The sequence below is a fragment of the Buteo buteo genome, chromosome 4 (genome assembly GCF_964188355.1).
Source record: "Buteo buteo chromosome 4, bButBut1.hap1.1, whole genome shotgun sequence".
NCBI lineage: Eukaryota > Metazoa > Chordata > Aves > Accipitriformes > Accipitridae > Buteo > Buteo buteo.
In genome coordinates, this window is record NC_134174.1 from 60,485,046 (window position 1) to 60,511,588 (window position 26,543).

Here is a 26,543-nt window from a genome sequence, read left to right on the forward strand (position 1 = left end):
AGCCGCTTCTCTCTCCTTCTGTGAAGGCCGTCTCTCTCTCTCTCTCTCTTTCTCCTGCTGTGAGGGCCGGGGCTTCCTCTCCAGCCGCCGTCGGCCTTCGAGTGAGGTGCCGGCCTGGCCTCCCGTGTGGCGCAGCTCGGGCGGCGGAGGGCGGGCGGGCGAGCGAGCTGGGGGAGAGCTCTGCTCTGAGGGAGGAAGGGGGCTGGGGGTGGTGGTGGGGGGGGGGGGGCCTGGGCCTGGGCCTGGGCCTGGGCCTGGGCCTGCCGAGCCGTGGTTGGAGGCTGTGAGGTGGGGACGTTTAATTTTAATCTGGGTTAATGAAAATAGCGCGTACCGGCACTACTCAGTTGCGGTTGCGAAAGCTCATTTGTGGTGGAGTTGACTGCAATGTCAATTCAAAGACTGCTCTGCTTTATTTGCAAGTTCATTTTAATTTGATTTCTTCTGCATCATGTAGCAAGAGAGTATTTTTATATCTAAGGTGATTATATTGCTTGTTAACGTTTGGAGAGCAGGTGCCAAAAGTTCATTTTGACAGAGCCTGGTTCTGTAGTTTCCCCTCAGGCATTGACTCTGCCCACTCAGAAGCTGGTGGTTGTCCCAGGGCTTCGGGCCTTCTTGGCCCTGTGGCTGCGTTCCTGGTCAGGAGGAGCTGGTGCATGCAGCTTATGCTTCAGTGGAGGGGCCATTCATCTAGAGTGAGACACATCTCGTGTGAGTCCGGCAAACCTAATGTGCAGGTGGTGACGGGCACTGCCGCTCGTCAGTGCGTTCGTCTCCTGAAGGACTTCTTGTCATTTAATCTGGAGTGTTTGTTGTTGAGATCTTTAATGCAGAAAGTATTTTACTTTTTACTGTGCAGATTATAGAAGTAGACAGTCAAGAACTAGCCTTCCAAAATGGATGCTTAAATATACCTTCAGAACATGACTTAAAAATACTTTGTGTGCCTGCCTGAATTAATCTTTAAATCCATGCTTTCTTCATACTCTGATGTGAACATTTACATGATAGTGGAACTGCTTCACATGAAGAACAAATGTAATAAAGTTGTTGTGGAGGTTAAAGCAGCAAAATCACAGGTGCCAACTTCCAGTGTAAAAGCTCTCAATTTCGAGGCTGAGTTTCTGAAACACCTAACAAAACCCCAGCGTTTTGTGAACAAACAATACAGGGTATTTTTTGCCAAGTGTAGAAACGGTACAGAAGGTTTTAGTTGCATCACAACAGTTGCAACAAAAGAGAGCCTTTGTCCAAAGCTTGACAAAGGTATCTTGACTTTGTTCTTCTGTAATTGTGTATATGTTTGATTATCAGTAAACATCATCAGTATGAGTGTGGCTTATAAATACAGCTAACTCCTAATTATCCAAACTTGTGTGGGCTGGAATGTTTCAGATAATTGAAAAAACAGGATAATTGGAGTACTACGGAATTTGGCATGGATATGTGCAGTGGGAGTTGGAGTTCTCTCAGCAATGTTTCTTGCCTTCATCAGTGCCTTGGGACTGTCTGATCCGTGTTCTCTCTTTCACTCCAAATTGTCGGGGAGGGGAGATGATTCTGGGAGATCTGAGATAGCTTGGTATGCAGCCATCTTGGGTTTGGAGAGTTCATGAAATTTGATTTCATGTTAGGCAAGAGTTTTAGCTTAGGCAAATTTTACAAGATTAACTTGCTTTCAGGTGGGAAAAAAAGGCCATGTAAGCTTTGTGTTGGCTCGGTGGAGATCTTGGGCTAATAAGCCTTCCAGACTGAAAAAAGTTCCGAATGGCATGTGTAGCCTACAACTGAAACAAATTTTTTGTAGGTAAATGAGTTGTACACTTATAAAAACATAGTTCCTAGTATACTGGTATGCAGGCTTAGCTGAATGTTGGTCTTGTAAGAGTTGTTTGCTAAAGAATAAACTCTCTGGGAAGACCACAAGGCTTATGAGGCAGTCATTGGAAAGTCAAAATCTCTTGTTTCAGAGTGTTTTGTTTTTGAATACTTGCTGATGTGACAAAGCTATGCATAAGTATAAACTTAACATAGGCCACATGTTCAACAATATTGAAAGAAACTTGTACTGTTTCAGCTACTGTAAAATTGCCTATTCTGAGGTTTTCCCCTATGGATATTGGAAATCCTGTAAATTTTTTTGTACATGCTGAACAGCACTAATTGAAACAAATTTATAGATGGAGGACATTAAGACTTATCAAGTGATAAGCACAGAGTGGTGAAACTGTTGCTTTCATAATACCACTGATGGTAAGTTTGAATAACATAGAATCAGAGTTATAACAAGAAGTGACTTCCAGAGGGTGTCATGGTCCTAGCATCTCCATTTGCTCAAACATGGTAGCAGAATAGTAGGAGTAGATATGAGCTTGTGTCTTACTGCAAATACTCCATAACACAGGCATGCATTAGCATTGTTAATCGGATCCCTTTGCAAATACTTCTGCTTCTAGGAAGGTCCATGGAAGGCATAACTGGTAGAGGGAACTTGCTGTTGACAACTGCAGCTGATAAAGGAAATGCTGTGAGTTACTGCACTTTATAATTGCCCCAAATACTCTTGAGCATTTCTAGATAGCAGAAATGATCAGCATGTATTGCTCTTTATAGAACTTCGAAATTTTGATTCTCATTGCTACGTTTTGGTATATTAGAATAGTCTACCTTAACGGACAGCTTTTTATCTAGTAAGGATCACTTAAGATTTTTCTTCCACAGGTATCACATTCTGATTTGATTCATGAGAAGCCGAAGAAATTGCAATATTCCTCTGAGAATGTTTTCTCTATTGGCTATGATAAGAGTCTCTTCAGTTCGTTACTATTACCCCCTCAAATGAGAACTTGCCATTATTGCAGTCTGTTTGGTAAGTGCCTATTGTCCTGTAGTCTGTGATGCATAATATATTTATCAGTGAAACTGGATCAGAAGGTTTGCTCAGACATGTCTTAAAATGGATGTATATTTTTATCTCTCAGATGCAAGTATAGTGACTATTCAGAAGATAGTTGGAGTTATGGAACTGATAAACAGAAGAGAGCATCTCCTTAATCAAAAGAAATTTTTTTTTTTCCTTCTTAAATATAGAAGGAATTTGAGACATCTGGGGCAGTAATGTCTGATGGCTATATGTGAATACAAATACTTATTTGTATGTGCTTAGTACTGTAGTGGAACTGTCTTGTAAAGCAGTTATTAAATAATACATGGAACCTGTATCTTAAGAGCTGTTGTCTCTTCTGATATAGATGTTTCTCTCTGACTTTTTTTATTTTTTAGGATCCCTCAGATGTTCACAATGCAAGCAAATATACTATTGCTCTGCAGATTGTCAGAAAAAAGATTGGCCAGCACATAGTGTTGTATGCAAGCCAATTAAAGCGAAGTAAGTTTGTTAAAAGTTCTGCCAAATAATCCTTACAGAAAGACAATGTCCGTCCCAATACAACTTAAATGACCATTTAAAGGCACTATTACAGTAAAATATGCTGCTTATTCTTGGGCTAGTACTGCATTATCTCATACTTGTCAAAAAACTCAGCTCTGCTGCTTTGGAAGGGTGACTTGAAAGGTATTGTTGGAGTACTTAAGGTGTTCTGTAGTGTGACTTAAAGCAAAAGCATTATTTTTACTTGCGTCAGAGCTATGTGAGGATGCAGGAAGAATACCAGCTTGTCACATGACTTTGTTATTGCTGTCAATGAGGTAGGGAAGGGAGGAGAAATGAGACTGTACTTTTCAGCAGTGGCATGGTTAATGGATTGCATTTAACAGGCTCTGAAGAGGTACCCTTTGAATCTAACTGTAGCCTCAGTGAACTTCATGGATGTTTTATCTTTGAGTACAACTCCAATTAGAAGAAGTTGTCTGAGCCAGGCCATTCTCTAGCTGCACAGTATTGCTTTTTGACATGCCAGTTTAGAAGTTCAAGAGATTACTCTGATCTGTTTCAGTTAAAGTAAGCACCATTAGGTTGTGACATGGTACAAATTGACTGGCTGGCTTTGGAACAGTTTAGGGGAGTGACTGAGTGTTTAAGCTGACAATTTCTAGCAAGGAGTGATGATTGCAGTTCAGTGAATCTGCAACCAGGTGTCCTTAATCGAAGTTTATGAGAGATTTTTTTTTTTTCCCCACAAGTTTTGTGACAGTGACTGAATGGGGGACACAGAGGGACAATCTGTCATATATGTTATCTGGATATTGCTTATGTATTCAACTGATACAGCAACTTCTTTTTTTTTGCGATTTTATAGTTCTTAAGGTTGGCTTGGGAATACAGTGTTAGGACAACTCTACAACAACAGTGTAAAATTTCTTCTCCATTTTAATCAAAATTAATGTATTTTTTGTTGATGGCATCAGGAAAAACACACCAGGTGTTGCATGACAGGGAACTAAAAAATTTGCAATCCTGCATTTTCTTGGAGGACGAATAAGGGTTGACAAAACCCACATACTATGAACACAGCCTTTTTGTTCTATTTGCAGGTAGGTGTTATGAATGCTACTTGTCTCTTTTTGATTCTTCAAAACTAATATCTTTTTCTTTGATTACAGTGTAAATAGTAACAATGGAGGCAAGTTACCTGCTGAGAAGGGAGTTTATCTTAAGGTATAGAATACAATTTTCACTATGTCTTGAATGGATCTGCTATGAGCTAGTTGCAATATGCTTAATTTAACCTGTACAGGAAACAAACAAGTTCCAAAGATCACAATCTACTCCTTTTAGAAAGATCAGTGCTTCAAATAAAAAGTTACTGGGAGAAGCATTAAAAATGTGTTACTTCTAGAGTCCTTAGCGACACTATCAGACAATTTGTTTTTTGTTTGAAAAAACACTTGTGAAAAAGTTAAAAATCAAAACATGTATGATGTTGCTAGAGAAATATTTTAGCTTGTAGATGTAGCTCGTCCAATTCAGAAGATTTCTGTTGTCTTGTTTTCTGCGTAGGTCATGAGCTGATGCTTGGAGCCTTGTAAATTATCTGAGAAATACATTCAGTGTAGTATTGTACAGTAACAGATGCTGATAAGCTTTTGTTTCTTTGCTGTAGCAGGAATTAAGTATGATGCAGTTCTCCTTTGTAATGTTTTGAAGCCTCTCTTGGTCTGCTTTCAGCCAAACATTTCCTGTAGTCTTCCTATGAACCCTTCTGCAGGAGATTGTTTTGCTGTCTTCGTGGTTTCTTAGGATGATACTTATGAAAGCGAGTAAGTGTGTAAACCTCCAACGAGCCTCATGTTTGCACTGTACAAGAAAACTCCTTTGTCATGCACTACTTTGAAGTAGCTCATTCATCTGTTTAACTTTTTGAAGGAATTTAGAAAGGAGGCTTCATCTTGCATCATGAGACTTATGTTAGTTCATCCTGAATAAGTTTCTGCTGTGTGTGTACTTGTGACTGTGTTCTAATAAAACTGATCAACTGATAGTGAGGGACCTTTATATCAGGAGGATGTATAGTATGAATAAAGAATTTGTAGCCAATTTATATTTAAATAGTAGAAGGTTTTATTTTTCTCTGGTTCATCTTCTGAAACTCAAGTAAGTTCTGCGGAAGTAAGAACTTGTATTGCATATTGAACAATATTTAATGTATTTTGCTATAGTACTGAGAGAGGTGTTTTTATGGAGAATCTTCTAGAAGGATCTTTGTTGCAAGTAAACAATTAATTTGGCAGTTGCAACAGTAGTCTCGCTCATCATGCATTGTCTGCAGTATGTTGGTCCAAATGGAAACGAGGTTTTTGGTAAGGATGTGTATGAGGTTATTTTTCTAACGTTTTTAGGATGTCACAGACACAAATGGTGTGCATTAGGCACTAAATGTTTAGACTTTTTTAAAAATGGATGCCAACAGTTAAAGCAGCAGCTATAACCTAGTCTATGGTGTTAAGGCTACAAGGAAGCAGGTAGAATTCAATTGCTCTTATTTATGAGAGCATCGTAAGCAGGAAATATAGTTGAGTTGTCCTGTAAAACAGATGTGGAAGGAAAGGGTGAACGTGTGAGACTTCAGCACTTGTTTTTCATTGTCTGTTCAGTGTATCTCTGTGATAATATTTATTTTTAAGAGTCATACAAAGTCTGTAAGACTTCTTATTAAAAGTCAACAAAAGCACCTTTTACATGTTTCTTGAAATGATAAGAAGTTCTTTTTTTGTTTGTTACTACAAGGAACTACAGCGGAACAACTCCATTTTAAATGTAACATGTACCTGTTTTAAATAGGGTAATTCAATTTCTGTGGATTCTCTCAAGACAGAAGAGCTCATGAAGAAGATAATGCTTTCAGATCTCCAGACTCTAGGGATCAAAAAAGCTATGGAAGTACAGGTACTGTTATTTTGGAAGTTTCCTACAATGCTTTCTTAGGTTGCATTTGAAGCCTTGTTAAGTATAATAGCTCTGTGTCACCTCAGCTCTTTGCTCATATGTAAAATTCCTTTATTTTTATAAAGATGAGTAAATGCAAGTTTGGCTGGGGAGGAGTAAGTAAGGAAGATTATTTCGGTGCAGGTGAACATCACTGGTTTTGTTCCCTGCAGTTAACTACTGCTAGATTCAAAACAAAAGAAGAAAATCGGGTATATGCATTTATTGAAATGAACACTGTTCCTGAATAATGTACTGTAGGTTCTTCTTGCTTAATTATCATCTGCTATGGCTTTTCTCTTTAGGGTGTAGTAACAAAGTTCAAGAGTCCAAGTGAATTTTATATACAGATGAGTTCTCCAGAAGTTTTAGACCAGATCAGTAAACTTTCTGTGAAACTGCAAGACTGTTACGCTAACGCAGTTATTCAAGAGCAACATACTGCTATCAAAGGGGAAGTCTGCGTTGCAAGGTGTTCTTTGGATCAGGTAACATCTGAATGTCCATTAAAAAACCATTTTATGTTGAGCTTATATTTTGCATGTTTTGCTTTTATGTCTCTGCCAGTGAAGGCTGCTAATTAGAGAACAGTTTGTTGTGGTGGAATTGTGGTAGTAACTAGTTTTGTAACACCTGGAACTCAAATTTTAAGGTACTGATTTTTTTTTTCCTCCCCTCTAAAAAGTTCACTTCTGTGTGTTCGTGTACTTGAGCCCTGTAGGTGCTGTTTGTCCTACTGTTGCTTGAAGGCTGTGTGTGTTCCTAGTGAATTTAAACTACTGTAGTTAGAACAGTTTGGAATACAACTCTGCTTAATTAAGGAAGTCATTCTTACTACATTTCTGACCTGAGTTTTCTGATTGCATTTCTATAGCCATATCTAGTTCCTGCTTCCCTTCCCACCCCTTTCTTGTATTTCTTCTCCTTTTTCTCCTCCATTGTTAGCAGATTCTTGATTTACTGTATGGTAGCCAAGATCCATAGGAGTAGAATTTTATCTTCACAGCAGTCAACACTACAGTGAGTTGTGTTCATCTGAGTCACTTCTGAGTTGGTCAGTGCCTTTGTTCATAAACAAACCTGATGAAGTAAAGCAAAATACATTGTGTTTTTACTAAGATTGTCGTTTATTCCTGCACAGACCTGGAATAGAGCACTGGTAAAAGATGTGGATATATTGCAAAAGAAAGCACAAGTATTCTATCTAGATTATGGAAATGAAGAAAATATTCCACTCTCCTGGATTAAAGCTCTGCATGAAGACATTGAACTGTTGCTTCCTCCATGTGTGAGTTCTATTTTCCTAACAATAGCTGAGGTATTTTAAATGAATAGCTCTGAAATGAGTTTAACTCGTGTCTCAGTGTAACTGTCATTATTACAGTATTTTGTGGTCAGTGAAAGTGATGCATAAAAACTGCTATACTACACTAAGTTCACCTTCTGAAATGTTTCCTAGCTATTTCATAGGAGTCAGGAAGGCTGCCTGGCTTTTTTCTTCCTAGTCCCAGAATTCTTGGGTTCTGAGCTGATGAACCCTGCAGGGCGGTTAGGTCCACATGTCCCTTATATGCTGGAGGACAGCAGGGAAAACATTCTGCCTGTGTATTCAAATCTGGTCTCATGCAGTAATGAAAAATCACTTGTAGTTTGGGCAGACTTTGTCTGGCATAAAGACAGCTGTTGGTCTGAGTTCATTGCCACACTGTGTGATTTATTCCATTACAAAATAGATGGTCTTGCTTTAATCTGTGAGTTAGACTAGTATGTTTAACTATGCACAAAGAACAACAGAGAAGCATTTTTCCAACCAGTGACAACAATGACTAGCCGCTATTGGAGTAGTCTTTCATAGCTTGTTCACATGACTGTGCTGGGTCCATAAAAGATTTTGAGAGCTGTTTGAATCTTGGCTTAAAGCCCTTGGTGTCTGCTGAGGGCAAGTTGGGACATGCACCTGTGGTCAGATGTGATGTGTGATAAAACCATGCCTTACATAAGACATCATAAATAGTGGGAGAATCGGGGGAAAGGTAGTTTACAGTTTGAACTTAATTTCCTAATTCTTAACTCTCTTGTAAAGAAGCTAGTTGAATTGATAGTGCTTCAGATTCCAACAGCAGCTTTAACTTTAATATGCAAGGTGATGTTTCTGAGGGCCTTAATTATTTAGTCACTTCTTCTACAGGGCAAACAACCCCTTATCCCCTCTTGTTCTAATTGTAATTCTTTTCAGGCCATTAAGTGTTCCTTTGCTAATTATGATCCAAAAGCAAAAGGATGGAATGAAGACATCATCAGCTTTTCTTCCCAGCTCGTGGGAAAGCACTGTTCAGTAACTGTTGTTGATGTATTTGAGGAAGAAATGATGTTGAGTTTTGCTGTAGATGTTGTTCTTCCAGATTGTGGTACGTACTTGGTAGTGTGGGTAAAAAAAACCACCACCATTGATAAGTCTTACGTGTTCACTTTCCCTCCCCCCACCCCTGCCCAATATCTTTAAAAGAAGAGATTTTTTTCTTCTGCTCTCCTCTCTCTTGTCACTCTCCCAACCTGCCCCTTGATTTTTTTCTTTCTTTTTTTTTTTTAAATTTTCTTTTGTTTCACCTTTCCATATAGAGGTCATTTGAAATGTCTGTACCTGAAATATCTTGTTATGCTTAATAATCTTAAATTTTAGTAAGGTTACTTTTCCAGTAGAGTTGTAATAAATTTGGCATTTTCTGGATTATCTTGTTTATTTTTCTGTTTTAATAGATGGATGCAAATTTGGGACCACATTGTTCCTTTTATCTCATGCATTTTTAACTCTTTAAAAATGATAGTATCAGTTTCTAGTTCCCCTAAGGATTTTACCAGCTTTTGTTATATTTTGTACATGCTCACTAAAAAGGTATCCCAAAGAAAGCGCAACCACTGGATATTGTTGTATCTAGTTGGAGAACTCTAAGCATGTTTATATTTCTAACTTAGCAAGCCTCAGTGAATAGACAAGCAAAGCACCTGACCTTTGAGGAGTCTGAATTCAGATTTTTCAGTTGAGCTGGGGGTGTGGCTTTGATTGTGGAACCAGATCAATACACAGAAGGTGTGCCTGTTGTCATTATTTGGAGGGCTGATTTGTTTGTGATTTTTTTTTCTGGCTGCAAAGCAAGAACAATATAGTGCTAAGAGCATACTCTTTTCATTGATATGCAGCCCACAGAGACTTTGAAGGAAGTGATGGTTGATCCTTTTAGCTTTCTAAAATGCCTGATGTGCAGGAAGCTTATCTCCACATCATAGTCCCTGCAATCTATAAAACGATGGTTCACCTTAGTCCTGTGTAAATTCAATTGATTGAGGGTTGTGCTGGGCGCGTTTCATATTTGGTTGCTTTACAGTACACTAATGGCAAAGCAATGTAACTTGCCAACGTCTTGGAGAGAAAAATCACAAAAATCTCACTGCATTCATGAAGTGTTGCACGCATCTATTCCATGACCTTACAAGCAACTTAAACATCTGTATTCAGATTTTCAGTTGAAATAATTATATTGAAAGCTTGGAATACTGCTTCATGTATCAGAAATGGGATATGTAGTAGCTAAGAAACTCAAGATTTCTTTGTAAGTCTTGGTAACTCGTTGCATACTCAGTGTTGTAAATATGGAGGTAAGTTGTGAAACCTTGTGTGAAAAGCTGTAACCAGTTTTTCAGCCAACAGTCTTTAATGACTATGAGTAAATGTTGATTGTTACTGCTTTGCTCATTTTATTTAGTCAGTCTTGGAGCTGTGAATGTCTTCAGAAAACTCAAGCAATTGAATTATTCTGAAACTGCTTTTATTTTACATTCTAAGCATATTAAGTGCTCAGCAAATAAGTAGAACATTCTTACCTTGTGATAGGAATATAGGTCAGGCTCAGAAGATGGTTCTGAAATAAAACTAAATTATGACTGTCTTGTATAGTAAATTATATTGTTTCTTACATCTGTGTTTTAGGAGACTGCCTAGATAAAGTGCCTTTAGAAATTAGGTCTGATTTAACTCCAGGAAGTAATGTCAAAGGGGCAGACACTACAAGAGGTAAGCAAGCCAATCAAAGTTCTTAGAGATGGAAAAAACTTGGGGAATTTTAAGTCTTCCCGTGTTGCATGATATTCTGCATGTTTTAAATACTCTAGCTGTCCACTAGCATCACCTCCTACTTAAAAACATTTGCTAGTGGAGCTTCCTTTGGTTCACTAGTGACAGCACATATGCTTTTTAATAGTATAAAGTACTTGTTTAGTGATGATTATATTGAGCATTAATTTAATGGATAATATGATAGGAGCCTTCAAAGTTCAAAGAGTCAGCAAAAAGAATAAACTGCTTCAGCATATTTAAACTTTGTAGTTTAATTTAGCACAGTTTTTAAGTGTCTGAATCCTGGCTGGTGAGGTTGCACATTTCAAAGTCATCTAGCTTTTGAGCAGTAACCTCTTGTTTTCATTGTGGTGGTTTGATTTTTTTTTTTTTTTTTTTTAAATGTACAATGTCAGACAACCATTCTAAGGGAAGTAAACAAAAAATACCTGAAGATGAAGAATTTCTTCACTGTGCTAATTCAGTTGCAGAGTGTGTCTCTGTATGTATCGGCGATGCGTTTTCTGGTGTGGTTTCCTGCGTTCAAAATCCAGAAGAATTTTTCTGTCAGCAGATACACAATGCCTGTAAGTGATGCATTGAAAATGGGTTGTAAGATATGACATTTTTCTCTTCAGTAGAGAGTGGCTGGAGGGAGGTGTTGCTGGTCTTGTAGTTTGACCTGAAATGGTGATTCCCACTGGCATTAGGCCATGCCTCAGTCAGTTAAGAGCTATGGTGTTGTAGACGATGTTTTTGGCAGCATTACCTGTTAATATTTCTTATGAACCTGTAAGGTGATAATTTGTGGGCAGTCCGAGTAGTGCAAAGTAGAAACATGGTGTGGCATAGATTTTAGCAATCTGAAGTCAATTTGTATCACAAATATTTATTGTTAAACATGTTCTTTCATGTGTTCCAGAAATGTGTGTGAGTTTGTAATTACTTTATCTCTATGATGCCTTGTTGCTTTACCACTGGAGGGAAGTGTTTCCTTATAGGCTGGGCATGTGGACTGAAATTCTTTGTTACATAGTATGGGGAGAATATCTGAGTGTGAGAAGGGCAGATAATAGTGCCTAATACTGCTTTGGTGTCTTCTAATACAGTAAAACATAAGACCGTAAGTAACACTATAGCGGGCCAGAGTGCTAGGCTGCATGGACTTTTGGTGCATCTCCCACAGCACCCGTAGATAGAAGTCTGGGGAGAATAAGAGCAGAGTAAGTTTGTGGGTTGTGTGTTCCTAGAGCTATCTGAGCCAGCCTTTTTTTTTCTTTTTCTTTTTTTTTTTTTTTTTTTTCCCCCGGCTAAAAGGGCTTTTGCAGCTGGATGTGGTCTGGTGTATCTCCTACAGTGGATTTCTCTGTGTACTTGTGCAGCCTTTTAGTTCTGGGTAGGCTCATAGCATAAGCGTGTCCTTTGGCAAGAAGTGACACTCTTCATCTGCTTGTTGTTTAAGAGCTGTCTTCCTTGGTTTCTTTCTAGCATGCCTCTCTTAGCTTGGTTTTAATTCTTACTGGCTTCAGTTTTGTTCCTGTGTTGAAAAAGTCTGTGACTGGTTTTCCCTGTCCGTTCTCTTTACCACTGTGATTCCTCGGACTCACTTGAGGACTCTCTTCAATCTTACTGATTGAAGACTCCTAGTCTCATCGCTATTTGGCATTATGTTAAACATCATGTGAAATAATCTGCATTGTACTACAAGATGTTCTTCCAGGCTTTGAACTTAAGATTTGTGTACTTCTGTAATAATTACAAGATAGCATATGTTCCAAAACCTGTATATTTTAACATCAGGTCAACTTGCTGAACTTCAAGTGTCTCTTAATGAACATTGTGACAGATTTCCCAGTAGTCCAGCTTTCCATCCTGCTGCTGGAAATGTGTGCTGTGCCCAGTTCACAGGTAAAAATGGAGTGAAAATATGACTCTTAATTTATGTCACTTTATTACAAAATATAAACAGATTTTATAATTGTGTTTAGGAATGTTTCATATAGAGTTTATTTTATTTGTGTCTGGCTTTAGCTGTGAATAGCATTTGGTAGTGATTTAAAAAAATTATTAATAGCAAATGGTGACATCTATAAAATACTAGTTTAAAAAAAGACCATAAAATGGTCCCTTCATTGAGCAAACTCTTGACACTGGGTTCATTTTTGTATAAAGGAGCTTTTTAAGACACCATGAAGAAATTTGTTTTTTTATAGGTTGGTGAGCGCTATTTCCTGTGGCTGGAAATAAATACAGGCTTGAAATTTTAGACCCCAATAAAGGGACAGAAGAAACGGGATTATATGTAACGATGCTGCTCTGATAGACGACTTCTCAAAACATTATTTAACCAGGACCTGGTAGTCCTGAACTGTATGTTCATAACTTAGTTTGCACCTGACAGTTATCCCTGACGTCAGGGTTCTACAAGTCTCATGACAAAATTGAATCTTGCCTAAACATAGGCTACTATTCTACATAAAGCAGTGTTTTGTGCTAGGAATTGGTAAGTCTATATGAAAGAAATACTTTTTATTTATTAGAATCTGAAGTCCTGTTTACCTGAATGCAGTAGGAAGATGAATGTCTTTTCCTCACAGATCATTCTCCTTTTCATCCAGCTTTTAACAAGGAAAAAAACTCCACACATTGCTGTTCTTAGGCCTTTTTTCTGGTCAGAAATGTTGCTGCTGTAACTTCATGTGATTGATAAACATTTCTGGTCGTTTATTTCTTTCCATTTCCTGTGGTTTTGCTACTTTGAATAAATTAGCTGTGGTACTGAACAGATAAGCTGAAATGAATAGTTTTTTGCATGTTCAGAAAAAGGTATTACTGTCAATGAGCTCTCTTGGCATTTGAGTGGGCACTGGTTCCAGGTGCCTAGCTAGGGAAAGCTATCAGTTAGTACCTCAGATGTCTTGATAAACTTGAATAAGCTTGTATTTCTATTTCTCAAATATTTTAATTGAATTAAAATACTTAAATCTGCTGTGTGGCCTTTGAATTGCATGTCGTCATGGTCAGCTGACATACTGTTTGCTGTTTGTTTAAATGTGTTGAATTTAAGCACTGCAGCCACATAATGTAGTCAGTTCTTTGTTGCAATATGTACTGGGGGCAGGGGGATGTTCTTTACAGAAAGAGTAAGTTTGCAACACTCAACTCATACCAGGGGTGATGGTGGTAGATATTGCGTCCGTAAGGGTTTTGTGAAGGTCTGTGTGAGCTGTAGCGCTGCTGTTTTGTGTTGAAATTGATGTTATATTTTTATATTGGTCTGCCCCAAAAATGATTCTGTTCTTAGAAGTTAAAAGCAAGTACAATGAACATCTGTATCTTCCTTTGTAGAAGACAATCTTTGGTATCGTGCTGCTGTTATAGCATATGTTTCTGAAGATACTGTTTTGGTGGGCTACATAGATTATGGTAATTGTGAAGTCCTTCCACTGACTAGACTTCGTCCTATGATTCCAAGATTAATGGACTTGCCAGCTCAAGCCATAAGGTGTACCTTGGCAGGTATGAAATAAGTAAGCTATTTCAAACTGGATAGAGGTAATAAAGTGGGGTTAGGTAACAATCACACATGTAGTATCTTATATTGAAATATGGGGAAGGATGGAGATATTTCTGGAATTCTTAATTGTTGTAGCATATCTACAAAATGTGGCAAATCTTTCCTAATGTACCTGGTGACCTGCAGTCGTATGTTTGGAAAACTGTGTTATATTAACATACCTGTTAGGTCTTGCCTGTGCTTTTGTTCTAAGCAAAATTCAGTCACCTACTGGATTTGTGGAATTCTTAAATCTGTTGTGGTTCTAACAATGCAGGGGAAGGTAAATTTTCATTTTATATCTTGAAATTCAGAACTGTATCTGTTCCTCTCCCCTGGGGCAAATCTAGTGAAACTACTAGTAGACTTCTCTGCATACACTTGTGAAATCTGTGAAGTTGGAAAGGATGTTGATGCTTCCTAGTTCATCCTTCTGTCTCCAGCCAGAATCATAATCTGGTTTTTTTGACATACTTGTTTAACCTGCTGTTGGAAACTGTTTGTTTTCTCTATCACTATGCAAGATAGTCCCCCCACTTTGCTTCAGTACCCATCCTTTAGAATACTTGATGTCTATCTTTCCTTTACAATACTTGATATTTAACCTGATTTTCAAATTTTTGGTAAAGTTCAGAGCAGTGTTCTAGCTTCTTACTTTGGACGAAAACATGAAACTTGTGTGTAGAGATGGAACTAATGCATATGGAATGTGACCTAAAGAAATCTGTTTTCTGGGGCAAATCATGATGCTTATAGCTGATAAGGAGTATTCTAAGACTAAGGTCCAAAACACAACATGGACACAAAAAAGTGATCAGATAAGACGTTTCATGATAAGAGTTAAGGATTGCTGCTGCATAAAATATATCTTTCTGGAAGGCAACTTCTGCCAATCTGTTACTATAAAGTTCTGGTTATAACATGCCTTTTAGAAATAAATTTAATAGCATAGAGTAAACGTTTAAGGAGGAAGAAGCTTATAGTAGCAGTTACCATCTCACAGCCAATGTTAATGTTCAAAACTGTAAGTTGTAGTCATGAGATGCAAAGACTGACAGTTCTTACATATATTCATGCTAAGGAAGTATTAAATCTGAATTTACACTTCTCTTTGTATAATAGACTAGTTATACATGATATTTGTCAGATTTTTATTAAATCAAAGTACTACAAAAGTTCAGAATCTAAATAATTGGGGTTGGAATCTTGCTACAAGCATAAGGAATGGGGGTGAGTTACTTGGTATATCTGCTGCTTAATCTATTGTTTTAAACAGTGTTGTTGTACCTTTCCACGTACTGTTGAGACTTGGACTGTCCTCAGAACCTTTCCGTACTATGTGACTTTTTAGGTGTAAAGCCACCATTAGGAGCCTGGACCTCAAAAGCTATTTGTTTTATGAACCAACTGGTGAAAGACAAAGTGTTCACAGTAAAAGTAGTGGATAAAGAGAGTTACAAATCTGTGGTGGAGCTTGTAGATGCATCAGTTACTCCAGTAATGAATATATCGAGCCATTTCATAGAGAAAGGCTGTGCAGTTCAGGAATTGAGGATGGCCCTACCAGCAGCTGGAATGAGTAATGTTAAGCAAGCAAATGGTGAGTACGAGCACATCCTGCTGAACTGGCTTTATTTAACCTCCTGCTAGAGTGTGTACAAGTTCTTAAGTGGTAAAAGCTTTCCAGTCTGGCTCATGAAGTCTGGCCTTCTTCACAGCTCTGAAGTTTAGCCGTGGCAACTTTGCCATGAAGAAATTGTGTGTTTGCTTGTGTGTCTGTATGTGCGTGTGTATATATATATGTGTGTGTGCATACATAACAAAGTTGCAATTGCTTACTTTTGGAAGACCATACTGGTATGTCACCTTCTCTGGTTAGAAGTCTTACAATTTCCAGTTGCAGTAGAATATGACTGGTTAGTACCTGCTTGTTCTTACGCTCTTGTCCTTTAGCTCAAATAGTATTTCATCTTCGTTGTCCTGTATTTTACACCTAAACCCACATATTTGGTCCTTGAAAACTTGTTTGATTCCAGTAGCCTATACAACTTCAAGGCTATGCCTAAATTGCCTTTTTTTTTTTTGCATTTTTAGTGACCAAAGCTTCAATTTGAGAGATTTTCAAATTTTATATCAGATTTCTTTGTATTGTGGGAAGGTTCCTAGCTTCTCTCATATGAAGCATGTTAAGCCTCTCTTGTCCATCTTGTGTGTGGTAAAACTATATATTCTCTCCTGATCTGTCTGTACTGAAAAATGGGTAAGTCTTTTTGTCAAGCCTATGTCCAAATCCCTTAATTTTGATCTTCCTCACTAGATGCTTTGTGGCCAGAACATGGTTATTCCTTACCTTTGTTCAGAAGGATAAGGAATCTTGTATAAAATTCAAATGAACAGTAACTTTCATGGTTATATCCAAACACGCTTTGATCTATGGCCATCATCCTGGACCTGTTCTGTACTTCCTAGGTTTCTTGGTTACTTCTCACCTTTTTTTTCATTTCTCACATTGAGTGCGAGCTTTTGAATGCAGGTTCTAAACAGATTATCAACTTTTGTCGTGCATGTTTTAAAACTTGTGCTTTCTAAATTGAAATTTCAACAGATACCTTTCTCTGTCAACTTGCAAAATAATTCCTCATTAACTTGTTTGCTTTATTTAAACTTAGTGATTAAATCTGTGACTGCTGGATCCAGCATGATATAGGAGTAGATTTTAGTTAACTAGCCAGAAATTAAGAAACAATGCATTTTTTTGGTTTAGAAGACTACTTAGAAGAAATCTCACCATCACATGAAAGAGTAAACAATTATATTTCACAGTTGTTAAGTATCCTAAGGCTTTCTCTAAACTTTGAGCCATTCGTTAATTTTTATTTTTCTTGTGAATCTTTCTTCCTTCTGGAGTGGAAAATTCAACCAGCTTCTACATATTTGAGCATATTTCTCAAAATATGCTAACTGTGCTTTCTCCCTGCCAGTAGGGATCTGGCAGTTGCTTACAGTGTGGAGGACAGTCTTGTGTTCCACTGAAAATAAAGAAGATTTGAGACCCTGTTTTGATTCCCCCTCCCCGGGGTGGGGGGGATGTTGTTTTGTGGGTTTTTTATTTGCCTGTAGGCAATATGACTTTCTAAAGTAATCTGCTGTCAGACACAATACTGGGCAGATGGAACAGCATCTCAGCATGGCCATTCCTGAAGCTCAACACTTTCTTGAGCTTCATTTTCAGGAACAAAACCAAACACTTAAAACTGGAAAGGTCTACCAAAGTCAGAGGCCAGCCACTTGGACTCAAGTCTTCAAAAAGCTGACAGTATTTCTGCATGCTGCTGCCTGCCACAAGCTGTAACAAACTTAGCAGCTATGAAAACTACAGGAAGATTTAATAATACACTAATGGAGGAAACGATGGCTTCTCCAATGTGCCATAATGTAGTTTTCACATGATCTATTCTACAACTTGTGTTAAATAATAAGCTTCTTTCAGGTACTTCAGTATAATATACTGTGGTAATTTCTGCCACCATTCTTTCTCTTAATCTTTTTGTTCTTAATCTTTTTGTTCTTTTCAGTACTCTCGGTGACAGCTGTTTCCCTCTTCTGTGCCCCCTACCATGTTTCCCAGGAACCAAGGCTCCTCAGAGTGCCTCTTGCTCAGGTTACTACCACTTAGTCTGTACTTCTTTGTGTAACTACTCTTCCCTGTTTATCTATGGCTTGCTGTTCTCAGTAATGATCAAATACATTAAGCAACTGGCACATTTCTCTTACTTGCTTTTATTCTGCAAAGAGGCTCTCAGTGGTAATTAGTCTGTTGGATTATTTATAACAAGAAATGAGCATTCAGGATGTATAACTTTCTGCCCTGTAAAAATTATTTTAATTTCTCTTCCTTCCTCTACTTCTCTCTTCTCTGTTCTCTCTAGAGGACACGACAAACAAAAGAATTTGCAAGTGGAGTAAATTAAATCTTAAACAAACAGTAGATGTCGTAGTGTGTACGCTGTACAGTCCTGGAGAATTCTACTGTCAGATTTCAAATAACAGTGGTAAGTTTATTCACCTTTTTTCTTGCTGATAGTTTCTTTGCTTCCTGATTTGTCATTTATTATAGTTTTAACGCATTAGTGTTTCAAGTTGAGCTTATAGCACCAAGGCTTACCTCTGAGGTTTTTTGATCTAAGAATATAAGTGGAATGATGAAGAAATTGGATCCTGGTATGTAGTGACTCTGAGATTGAAATCTGAAAATGTTGAAGCTAAGCAGTTGAATAAAACCTAATCTAAGAATGTAGAGAAAAGTGAAAAAAGCTACCATAACCTAGGCAAAGAATAGCTAAACAAAAGATAGCAAATAAGAGACATGTTCCCTGTGCCCATACAATATTTACTGGAGCTCTCCTCGAGTAGTCTGTCCTGTTCTAATTTATAAAAACTTACAAAGATTCAAAAGAGATAAAATAACATGAAAATGAGAAAAAGCAGGTTTTGAAACTTGAGTTCCTCTTGATAAGGTAAAAAAAAAAAAAAATCTTCTATTTGCACGTATAAAGACTTCTGATAGCTACTGGCTTTTTAACCTGCTAGAAAAAGATCGTGATGAAATTCAGTGGTTGGAAGTGGAAACTAAATGCATTCAAACAAAAAATACAGAGCACATTTTAAAAAGTGAGGGAAGTTTATTCCTTGACTTATCTAGGGATAGTATGGATTCTTCATGGCTTATTGCCTTTAAAACATGACTAAATTCTTCCTTAAAAGTGATGTTATAGAGCAGGCTAAAGGACTTGATATAAAAAAAAAATAAAAATAAGCAAGCAGGGTGAGATCCCATAACGTGTCATATGCACTGGCTGAACTAGATAATCCCGATGGTGTTATCTGGCTGTAAAATATACTTTAGACTTTGGAGTAAAGGGTGCTTGTTGGGTTAGCAGGAAGAATTGCTGGTCATTTTACTATCACACTGAACTAATTTGTCAGTAAATATCAGCTATCTTGCCTCTTCCTGCTAATAAGTCTGTCTAGTAAGAGAAATAATTAACTCAGTGTCAACAGTTCTTTTTTTGTGAAATTCTAAAATTCACAGAAATCTCTCAGCAAATCTTTTATAAGTAAGCTATACCGCAAACAGTATTGATAGAGTTCAAGTCAGCTTATTTTGTTCATCTTGTCTTTGTTTTTTTTTTTCTTTCTAATTTTCAGAGTTACTAGCTCTAAACTTACTTAACAAATCATTGTCTGAATACTGTCAGAAAACTCCACCAAATGTTTTTAAGCCTGAGAATGGAGAACCTTGCTGTGCTTTTTTCTCTGGTAAGTAACAGACTAAAATTTTTTTTGTTTTTACAGGGTGCACATAAAGCAAAGAAAAAGAAAATTAGCAGATAGTTTGCATTGGAAGAGAATAGCAAAGAATTGGAATTATTTACTTAAAAATAAATGCTGGTAATTTTTTATTAAATGTGTGAAGTAATTTTTTTAAAATAACTTTTTTAAAATTAGGTGATGGTAACTGGTACCGTGCTTTGGTGCAAAACATTACTTCAGATGGAACTGTTAAAGTGTACTTTGTGGACTATGGAAATGTTGAGGAAGTACCACTGGATAAAATACGGCAGATCTCATCCTCATTCCTAAAACTTCCATTTCAAGGAATTAAATGCTGGCTCTCAGGTGAATCTTCTTATGGCTTCTTTCTCTTAAAAGAGCTATTGCATTTAGAGATTTGTTGCTTTGGGGGAAGGAGGTAATGACAGGGTATATTTCACAGAACTCTGTTTTTTGGGGGAGTGAGTTTTTTGGAGGGTGGGGGTGTTTTTATAATAAACATCTGTGTTGCTTCCAGCCTCTGGAAATCATGGGAGCCATTGTTTTAGCCCTACTACATAGCAGACTGGCATTTAACAGAAAGATGGTGCCTCTTCCCTGAGCTCCTGACAGTGCTGTGGAGTCATCTGTTTGGAGGTTACTTACTGATTTATCAGTCAAAAGGAACTTGTCGTTTAGTTCTGCTTCATCTGTAGTGCTTGCTAGCTTTTGGTTGCTGCCTTGCTAGGAGTAAACGTGCTTTTGTGCAACTTAATTATTTCTCAAAATTTTTGCAGGCAAAGGAGCTCAGCTGTTCTTATGAAGCAAGTTGGCCTTTCAGTTCTCTGTAGGGATGTTTCACTTGATTCCTACGGAATTTGGCACCGTACTGCTGTTTCTCAGTCTTCTACCAATTCTCTGCCTCTTCCTTTTCCACACCAAATCAATCAATTCTACAGAATTACTCTTTCTTTCTAATGTAGTCTACTTGGTTTAAAAATAAAAACTGTGGAAACAGGTGTCTTCTGCTGGTTTTTTTTTGTTTTGTTTTTCTGCTCCTTTAATAAAAAGGCTGTATTAAACTGATTCATAAACAGTCTTAACAGTGTTATTTGTGCTAAGGCACAAGGATTTACTTGGTAGAATATCATAAAACGTAGAAAACAACTTGGGAGTGCTGAGGAAATGTGTTCGTTTAGAAGAAAGGAGGAAGAGGGAGACCAGTTAACAGGATGAAGTACAATGCGTATCCCTAAGGCAGTAAAAATAGCCCTGGTATTTCAAGTTGTGCTTTAAAAAAAAGGGGGGGGATTTTTAAAATTTTTTTTATTTATTTAAGGAAAGTATAATGTTGAAGAAAGTCACTTAATGGAGGTATTATGAACAGTTCTCCTACTTCCTAGGTATAAAGCCTGATAAGAGCAAATGGATTCCAGAAGCTACAGCAAGATTTCGTATGTACACTGCAGGAATAAAGCTTCAAGCCAGAGTAACTTCCCTTTCCAGAGATGGGGCCGGTGTAGAGCTTATTGACAATTCCAGCGGTCATCCAAAAGTGATCAATGAGATACTGGCTTCTGAAAAATTGGCTGTAAAGCAAGTTCTACAAGATAAAAATAACTTTCCAAACAAGCCTGTTGACAAAAAAGGTAATTAAACAAATGTTAACTTCTAGATTGAACAAGAATTTTCAGTATTCCAGCCTTTAAGCATGATCTTGCTGTTTAGTTAATATCAATAATAAACATGCATAGTTTTGATTATATTGTCAGTTTTTACAGTTAAACACAAGCTGCCCTGCAGGTGGCGTTATAGACAAAAAGAGAAAGAGAAAAATCGCTGGGTTTGTCTTAAATGAATGCTATTTGAATATTTGATAGTAGAAAATCACAAATTTGCTACAACTGAAACTTTTCACATGTTTACTTTCCAGTATCTTATTTTCCTGAGGTGTTTTTTACTTTTAGCTACTTTTACATGCTAATAGTTTATGAACAGCAAATTAAGCAAGAGTTATCTTGGTTTAGACTTCTCTTCTTGAAGTGAAGACATGCAGTTGTCTCTCAAATTCAAAAAGATATTCCATAACAGTTACTTATATGTATGTGCTTGGATGAAAGTGGTACACTGAATTTCCTGTTTCTGTTAGAAACCTCACTTGGGCACTGGAAGTTGATTGAATTGGCTATAGATGAAACCGTATCTGTCTGTGTAACAGAAGTTGTAAGCCCAGACTTGTTCTATGCTGTACCAGTTCAAACTAAAGGTAAGAAAAAGCATTTACTGTTCTAGCATCAGTGGAAAGTCACTCTACCAAGCTAGTTAGTAAATTGAATGCCTATAGCTAACTGAACCATGTGGAAATGTAGGCTGGACAGTAGAAAAATATAAAAAAATGCCAAAGGTGGGAGCAGGGGAGCTTAAAAGTAAGTATGCTCTTCATTATACCCAAATATGGCTAGTTATCGAAAGTTTTTTTTCTGTAGATCAAGAGCAGCTACATAGGCAGTTGACTGAACTAGAAGGCTATTGTAAATCTTGTAAGAACCAGCCCTTCCAACCAAAACTGGGTGAAGCCTGTTGTGCAAGGTTTTCAGGTGAGGCAATCATTTGTTCTTACATTTCCTTGATGAGTGTAATACCCAACTTTCATTTTTTGCTTTAGAAAAAGTAAACCCACCGACTTTAAAGTGCTTATAGATCTCTTAATTCTGTTACAAAGAACAGCCTGGATGCATCTTTAGAGCAAAGAAACTGTCTGACAGTCTGGGAAAGAAAATAAGGAATAGGTTGTGCCCTGCAAAATATATGGGGTTTTAAGAGGAAAGCAAGCTAGTTACTGTTTAAACTGAAATTTGTTTCTGTTTGAGTTACAGGGGCATGAAATTCATGGCAGAGCAATAGTGCACTTGCATCTCTACAGAACCACTTCTGGTTTGTGGGTGCCTGGGTGTTTTTTTGTTGTTGCTTTGTGTGAGCATGGAGAGGTGACACTGGCTATGACAACTGATCATTCAGTCTTGTTAGCCTAACAGACTGTCCATGCTTAGTGAACTGTTATTTCAAGTCAAAAGTATTCTTAACAGTGAGGGAACTTAATTTATTGTCTTTCAGAAGAAGGGATACTCTGCTGATATATTAGCTCAGTATTTAAAAAAAAAAAGTAGCATTGACTCATAAATATTAAATGTTGACTGCATGTGGATTGTTACAGGAGATCTGGCTAAATGCTGAAAATGAACTTGGGTGCTGATCAGGTAACAGCTCATGGAAAACAGGATAGATGAATAAAAAAAAAAAAAAAAAACAACTAGCAGACCACAAGAGTATACCTAAGTGTTTGACAGTTGTTTTTAACTTCCATTGTTTTGTTTTGGTTTTTTTTTTAATGGCTCTTCACTATAATTGAGGAAGAAGGATTTTTTTTTTTTCTTTTTAATTTTGGTTATGTTTTGTGAGGGAATATGCATTGGAAAACAAAGATAAGGAGCTAGAAATACAGTGTGCAGACATCCTTAAAATGGTATTGTAGTAAAAATCTTATCTGTATAATTTGAGTAAAATTCTGAAAGCAACACTTACATCTTTATGAATACAGCAATCAGAAACTATTCCCTTGTTCTATGGGGTTGCTTCTTGTCAAGTGGCCTTTGTATATACCAGAGTATTTAAAAATTCCTGGAAAACTATACAGATTCTTGCTCTCGGGATAAGCTGTGTCTATAAGATGGTACTTCACATGTGATTCTTCTTGTCCCAATCTTTTCAGGTGATGGCCGTTGGTACAGAGCTCTTGTTCTAAAAGCTTCTCAGTCTGTAGTGAAAGTACTATACGCAGACTATGGGAACACAGAAACTTTACCACTTTCAGAGGTGCTGCCAATCACCGATTCCTACTTAAAGCTGCCTTTTCAGACAATTATATGTTCACTTGCAGGTAAAAAAAAAACAAAACCAAAAAAACCAAAAAACCAGAAAAAACAAACCCCAAAAACCCCACCCCCAGAAAACGCCAACTGGTTTTCTTGAATATTCTAGATCTGTACCTATTCTGATGATAATGTTCATTCCTTAATACCGATAAACAACATGATGATCTGCTGAAAGAGTATACTGGTTAACACTGAAAGCTGTTTTAGAAATAATTGTCTGTAGATCTAAGGTATTTATACTGAAAACTTTAGCATCATATTTTCAAAAACAATAATAGCATTACATGTGAGCTTTGAGTCATATCATAAAGGAATTCTTTGTAAAACAAACTTGACTAAATTTTTTTCCCCCCCCTGCAGGAATAGAGAAAGCTGAGTGGTCTCCATTGTTCCTTGACAAGTTGAAAGAAATGTTATTGAATAAATATGTCACAATTACAGTGAAAGGGATTAATGGAAATGTTACTTTAGTAACAGTGGAGAAACCTTGTGAAAATAGTAGTCTGAATGTAGCTGACAAAGTGGTAATGGAAGGTTTGGTGAAATCCTGCAATGCTCAAAAATTTCATGCTGAACATCAAGGTACGTACGTAGTTAATTTGAAGAACTGTGGGCATGTGGGATGCCTAAGTGACTTTTCCTTCTAAAAATCTTAGAGAATTCCACGTCACCTCTGAAATTAGGCAAGCAGCGTCCTTGTGTATTTTGCTCATTCACTTGCTTTGTCTTTTGTAGGCAATGGAGGTGAGACCAAATGCTGCTGCACAGAATTAAAAATGCAAGTAAGAATCAGTCCAAGCAATACTTGTTTTTTTACATTTCCAGAATTTAAAAGAAACCCTATGTGGGAAGCAAATGGGAGTAGGGAGATAATAGCTAACCAAAACATTGAAGATGGCAAAGTGAACATCCCAACACTTTTTCTCAGTTGTTTTATACATGGTAATAATTAGAGTACCCTGAAACTGGGAGAAGATAGTGTATAGATCACACAGACTTCATTAGTCTGTTTTGACACACATACAGCTCTTTTTTTCTCTTTCTTTTTTTTTTTTGGTAGAGCATGAAGGCTCAGGAGTGTTACTTCTGTCTGTTGTGTAAAGGTAGTTGCAGTGTTTTGCATAAACTGTGTTATGTGGACAAAGGGCAGCTGGATTTTTTTTTTTTCAGTAATATGGCTATGTTTTGCTGTGGATACAACTTGATAGAGCTGCACATGTAAGAAAATTCTTACATGTGTATTCTAGGTAGCAGAGATTAATATGTGCCACAGCTTTAGTCATGGGAGCTAGGGCTGAGAACCTTGCCAGTTGCAAGGCTTTTTTTTTTTTTTTTTTTTCCTTTTGAAAAAAAAAAATAAAGTGTCTCTTACAGATACGGCATATTCCTGTAATCTTTGAAAGCTTTCTGGTTTTAAGCTTTCTCATTTTTTATTTTAACTTAGGCTATTTATGGAAAAATTAGAACTTTAGAAGTTACTTTTAGTAATCTAGTATACCAGGAAAGATGCATCAGTCTTTCTCAAAGTGAGGATCTTTGTCAGAGGAATGAGCAAAATTTTGAATTTTAAAGACAAACCCTTTTCAAGGGTGGTTCAAACTTCCCCCTTTGTCCCCAGACAGAAGCAGCAAAGTCAAAAGCAAAAATATGTGCTATGATATTTTGGAGGTAGGAAAAGAGCATTGCTGTGCAAGGTCATTTAGACCTTTACCGCTTCAGAGTAAGCGTAGTTACCAGCAGTTTAGTGGCAGAAAGGCAGTAAAACTATGCTGTTCCTGAATGTAGTTGATTTCTCTGTCCTATTGTAGGCTGTTGAACCTTGTTTTCCCCTCCCCCTCTATATTTCTGTGATCTTTCGGTTTGTTCTTGCTAATGTCTTTTCTGACTTCAATTTGGTCAGTTTCTGTTTTCTGTCATCCTTCCTTACTTGGGTGAGTTAGGCTTAAAGTCTCCTAACAGAGGAAGAGAGGGCAGAAGATTCCAATGTAACTGAAAACATCAGGAAATGGACATTGTCAATAACCAAATTTAAGATCCTGATCTCAGTCCTAGTTTGAGTATTTCATCAATTCAGGTCAAGGAAGTTTGTTTCTTCTTCAGGGGAGAAAAAAAAAAAAGGGCAGAGGGGAAGGGGGAGGTCAGCTACAGTTCTGCTGGCTTTTTGCCCCTCCAGGAGCCTTTACAGCAGAAAGGATCTGCATGTTCTTTGAACTAATATGGGACTTAGCGGAGTCTGTGGTTTTAGGATCTACCCTAATCTGAAATCAGCAATTTAAAAAGAATTGTATATTTCTAATTCTTTCTTCTTATTCCACAGCTTAAAAAGCATGAACAGATCCTACTCTTCCTTTTAAACAAGTATGGCAATGCAGATGGATTCACTGAAATGAAAAAACTGTTGGACCGCTAAGTCTCTGACGTGTGCAGTTTCATTTGTATGAAAGGTTGTATGTAAGGTTGCTGCCGTTCCTTTTTTGGAAGAGCAAGCGTATTCATCAGCTTAAAAATGAGAGTCGCTTTGTAGAAATTCTGCTGTTTACGTAGCTGTATTTGTCTGCATGCTTGGATTGTTACTGTGAAATGAGTATGTAACTCGAATTTCAAAGGTGCAAGCTAAATTTTCTGTTCTGTTGTTGTGTTATACCACTGTGTGCTGCTAAGCTTTTTTGCTTTTATTTTGCTGTTGAATGCACATAACTTTATGGAATGGCCATTGCATTGTGGGTCTATTCTGCAAACTTACATTTGAAATTATTGTGATCATAAAGCTTACTTCAACTTTGGTGCCATTAATTTTACTTGAAAAACTGTATCTTATCTTGATTAGTCTTCTTTCAACTTAATTTCCAGTCTGAAGTTAGACTGAAAATTGTTCTTCATAAACTTGTTTCAGTATCATTAAAGGCTGAATCTTGGACTGCGTATAGGTAGTTCTCTCTAAAATCAATGCACCGTTCTTTTTGTACGCTTACACTGTGTAATATGCATCTGTGAATATTGTTTTGAGGTAAATTGTATTAAGCTGTTTTGTCTGTAGCTACATTGTTAGGATTTCTACCCTATCAAGTTTTTTCACATCATAATAGAAAAGTCCTGTTCTGAGATATGACAAAAATACTGAATCAAACTATTAACGGATTTTTAGTATTTCTCTAAAATGTAGTTGATACTTAATTGTCGTTTCTGACTAATCCAGTGGCAATGTTACTAAGGGGCCACATTACTGTTCATAGAGCACAGTGG

General features: G+C 37.2%; 1 protein-coding gene across 1 annotated transcript; it reads left to right on the plus strand.

The window, feature by feature from the left end:
- TDRD1 (tudor domain containing 1) lies at positions 1–26,076 on the plus strand. The gene is made up of 24 exons (XM_075026977.1): positions 1–106; positions 2,460–2,530; positions 2,725–2,872; positions 3,286–3,391; positions 4,567–4,621; positions 6,245–6,349; positions 6,694–6,876; positions 7,530–7,676; positions 8,625–8,796; positions 10,374–10,457; positions 10,916–11,086; positions 12,300–12,407; positions 13,848–14,018; positions 15,407–15,655; positions 17,985–18,107; positions 19,264–19,374; positions 19,564–19,734; positions 20,772–21,017; positions 21,518–21,634; positions 21,855–21,965; positions 23,138–23,305; positions 23,661–23,882; positions 24,036–24,082; positions 25,618–26,076. Exons 2-24 carry the CDS (start codon positions 2,468–2,470, stop codon positions 25,708–25,710), a joined length of 3,171 nt encoding a protein of 1,056 aa, XP_074883078.1. The 5' UTR covers positions 1–106; positions 2,460–2,467; the 3' UTR covers positions 25,711–26,076.
- Positions 26,077–26,543: the final 467 nt, after the last annotated feature.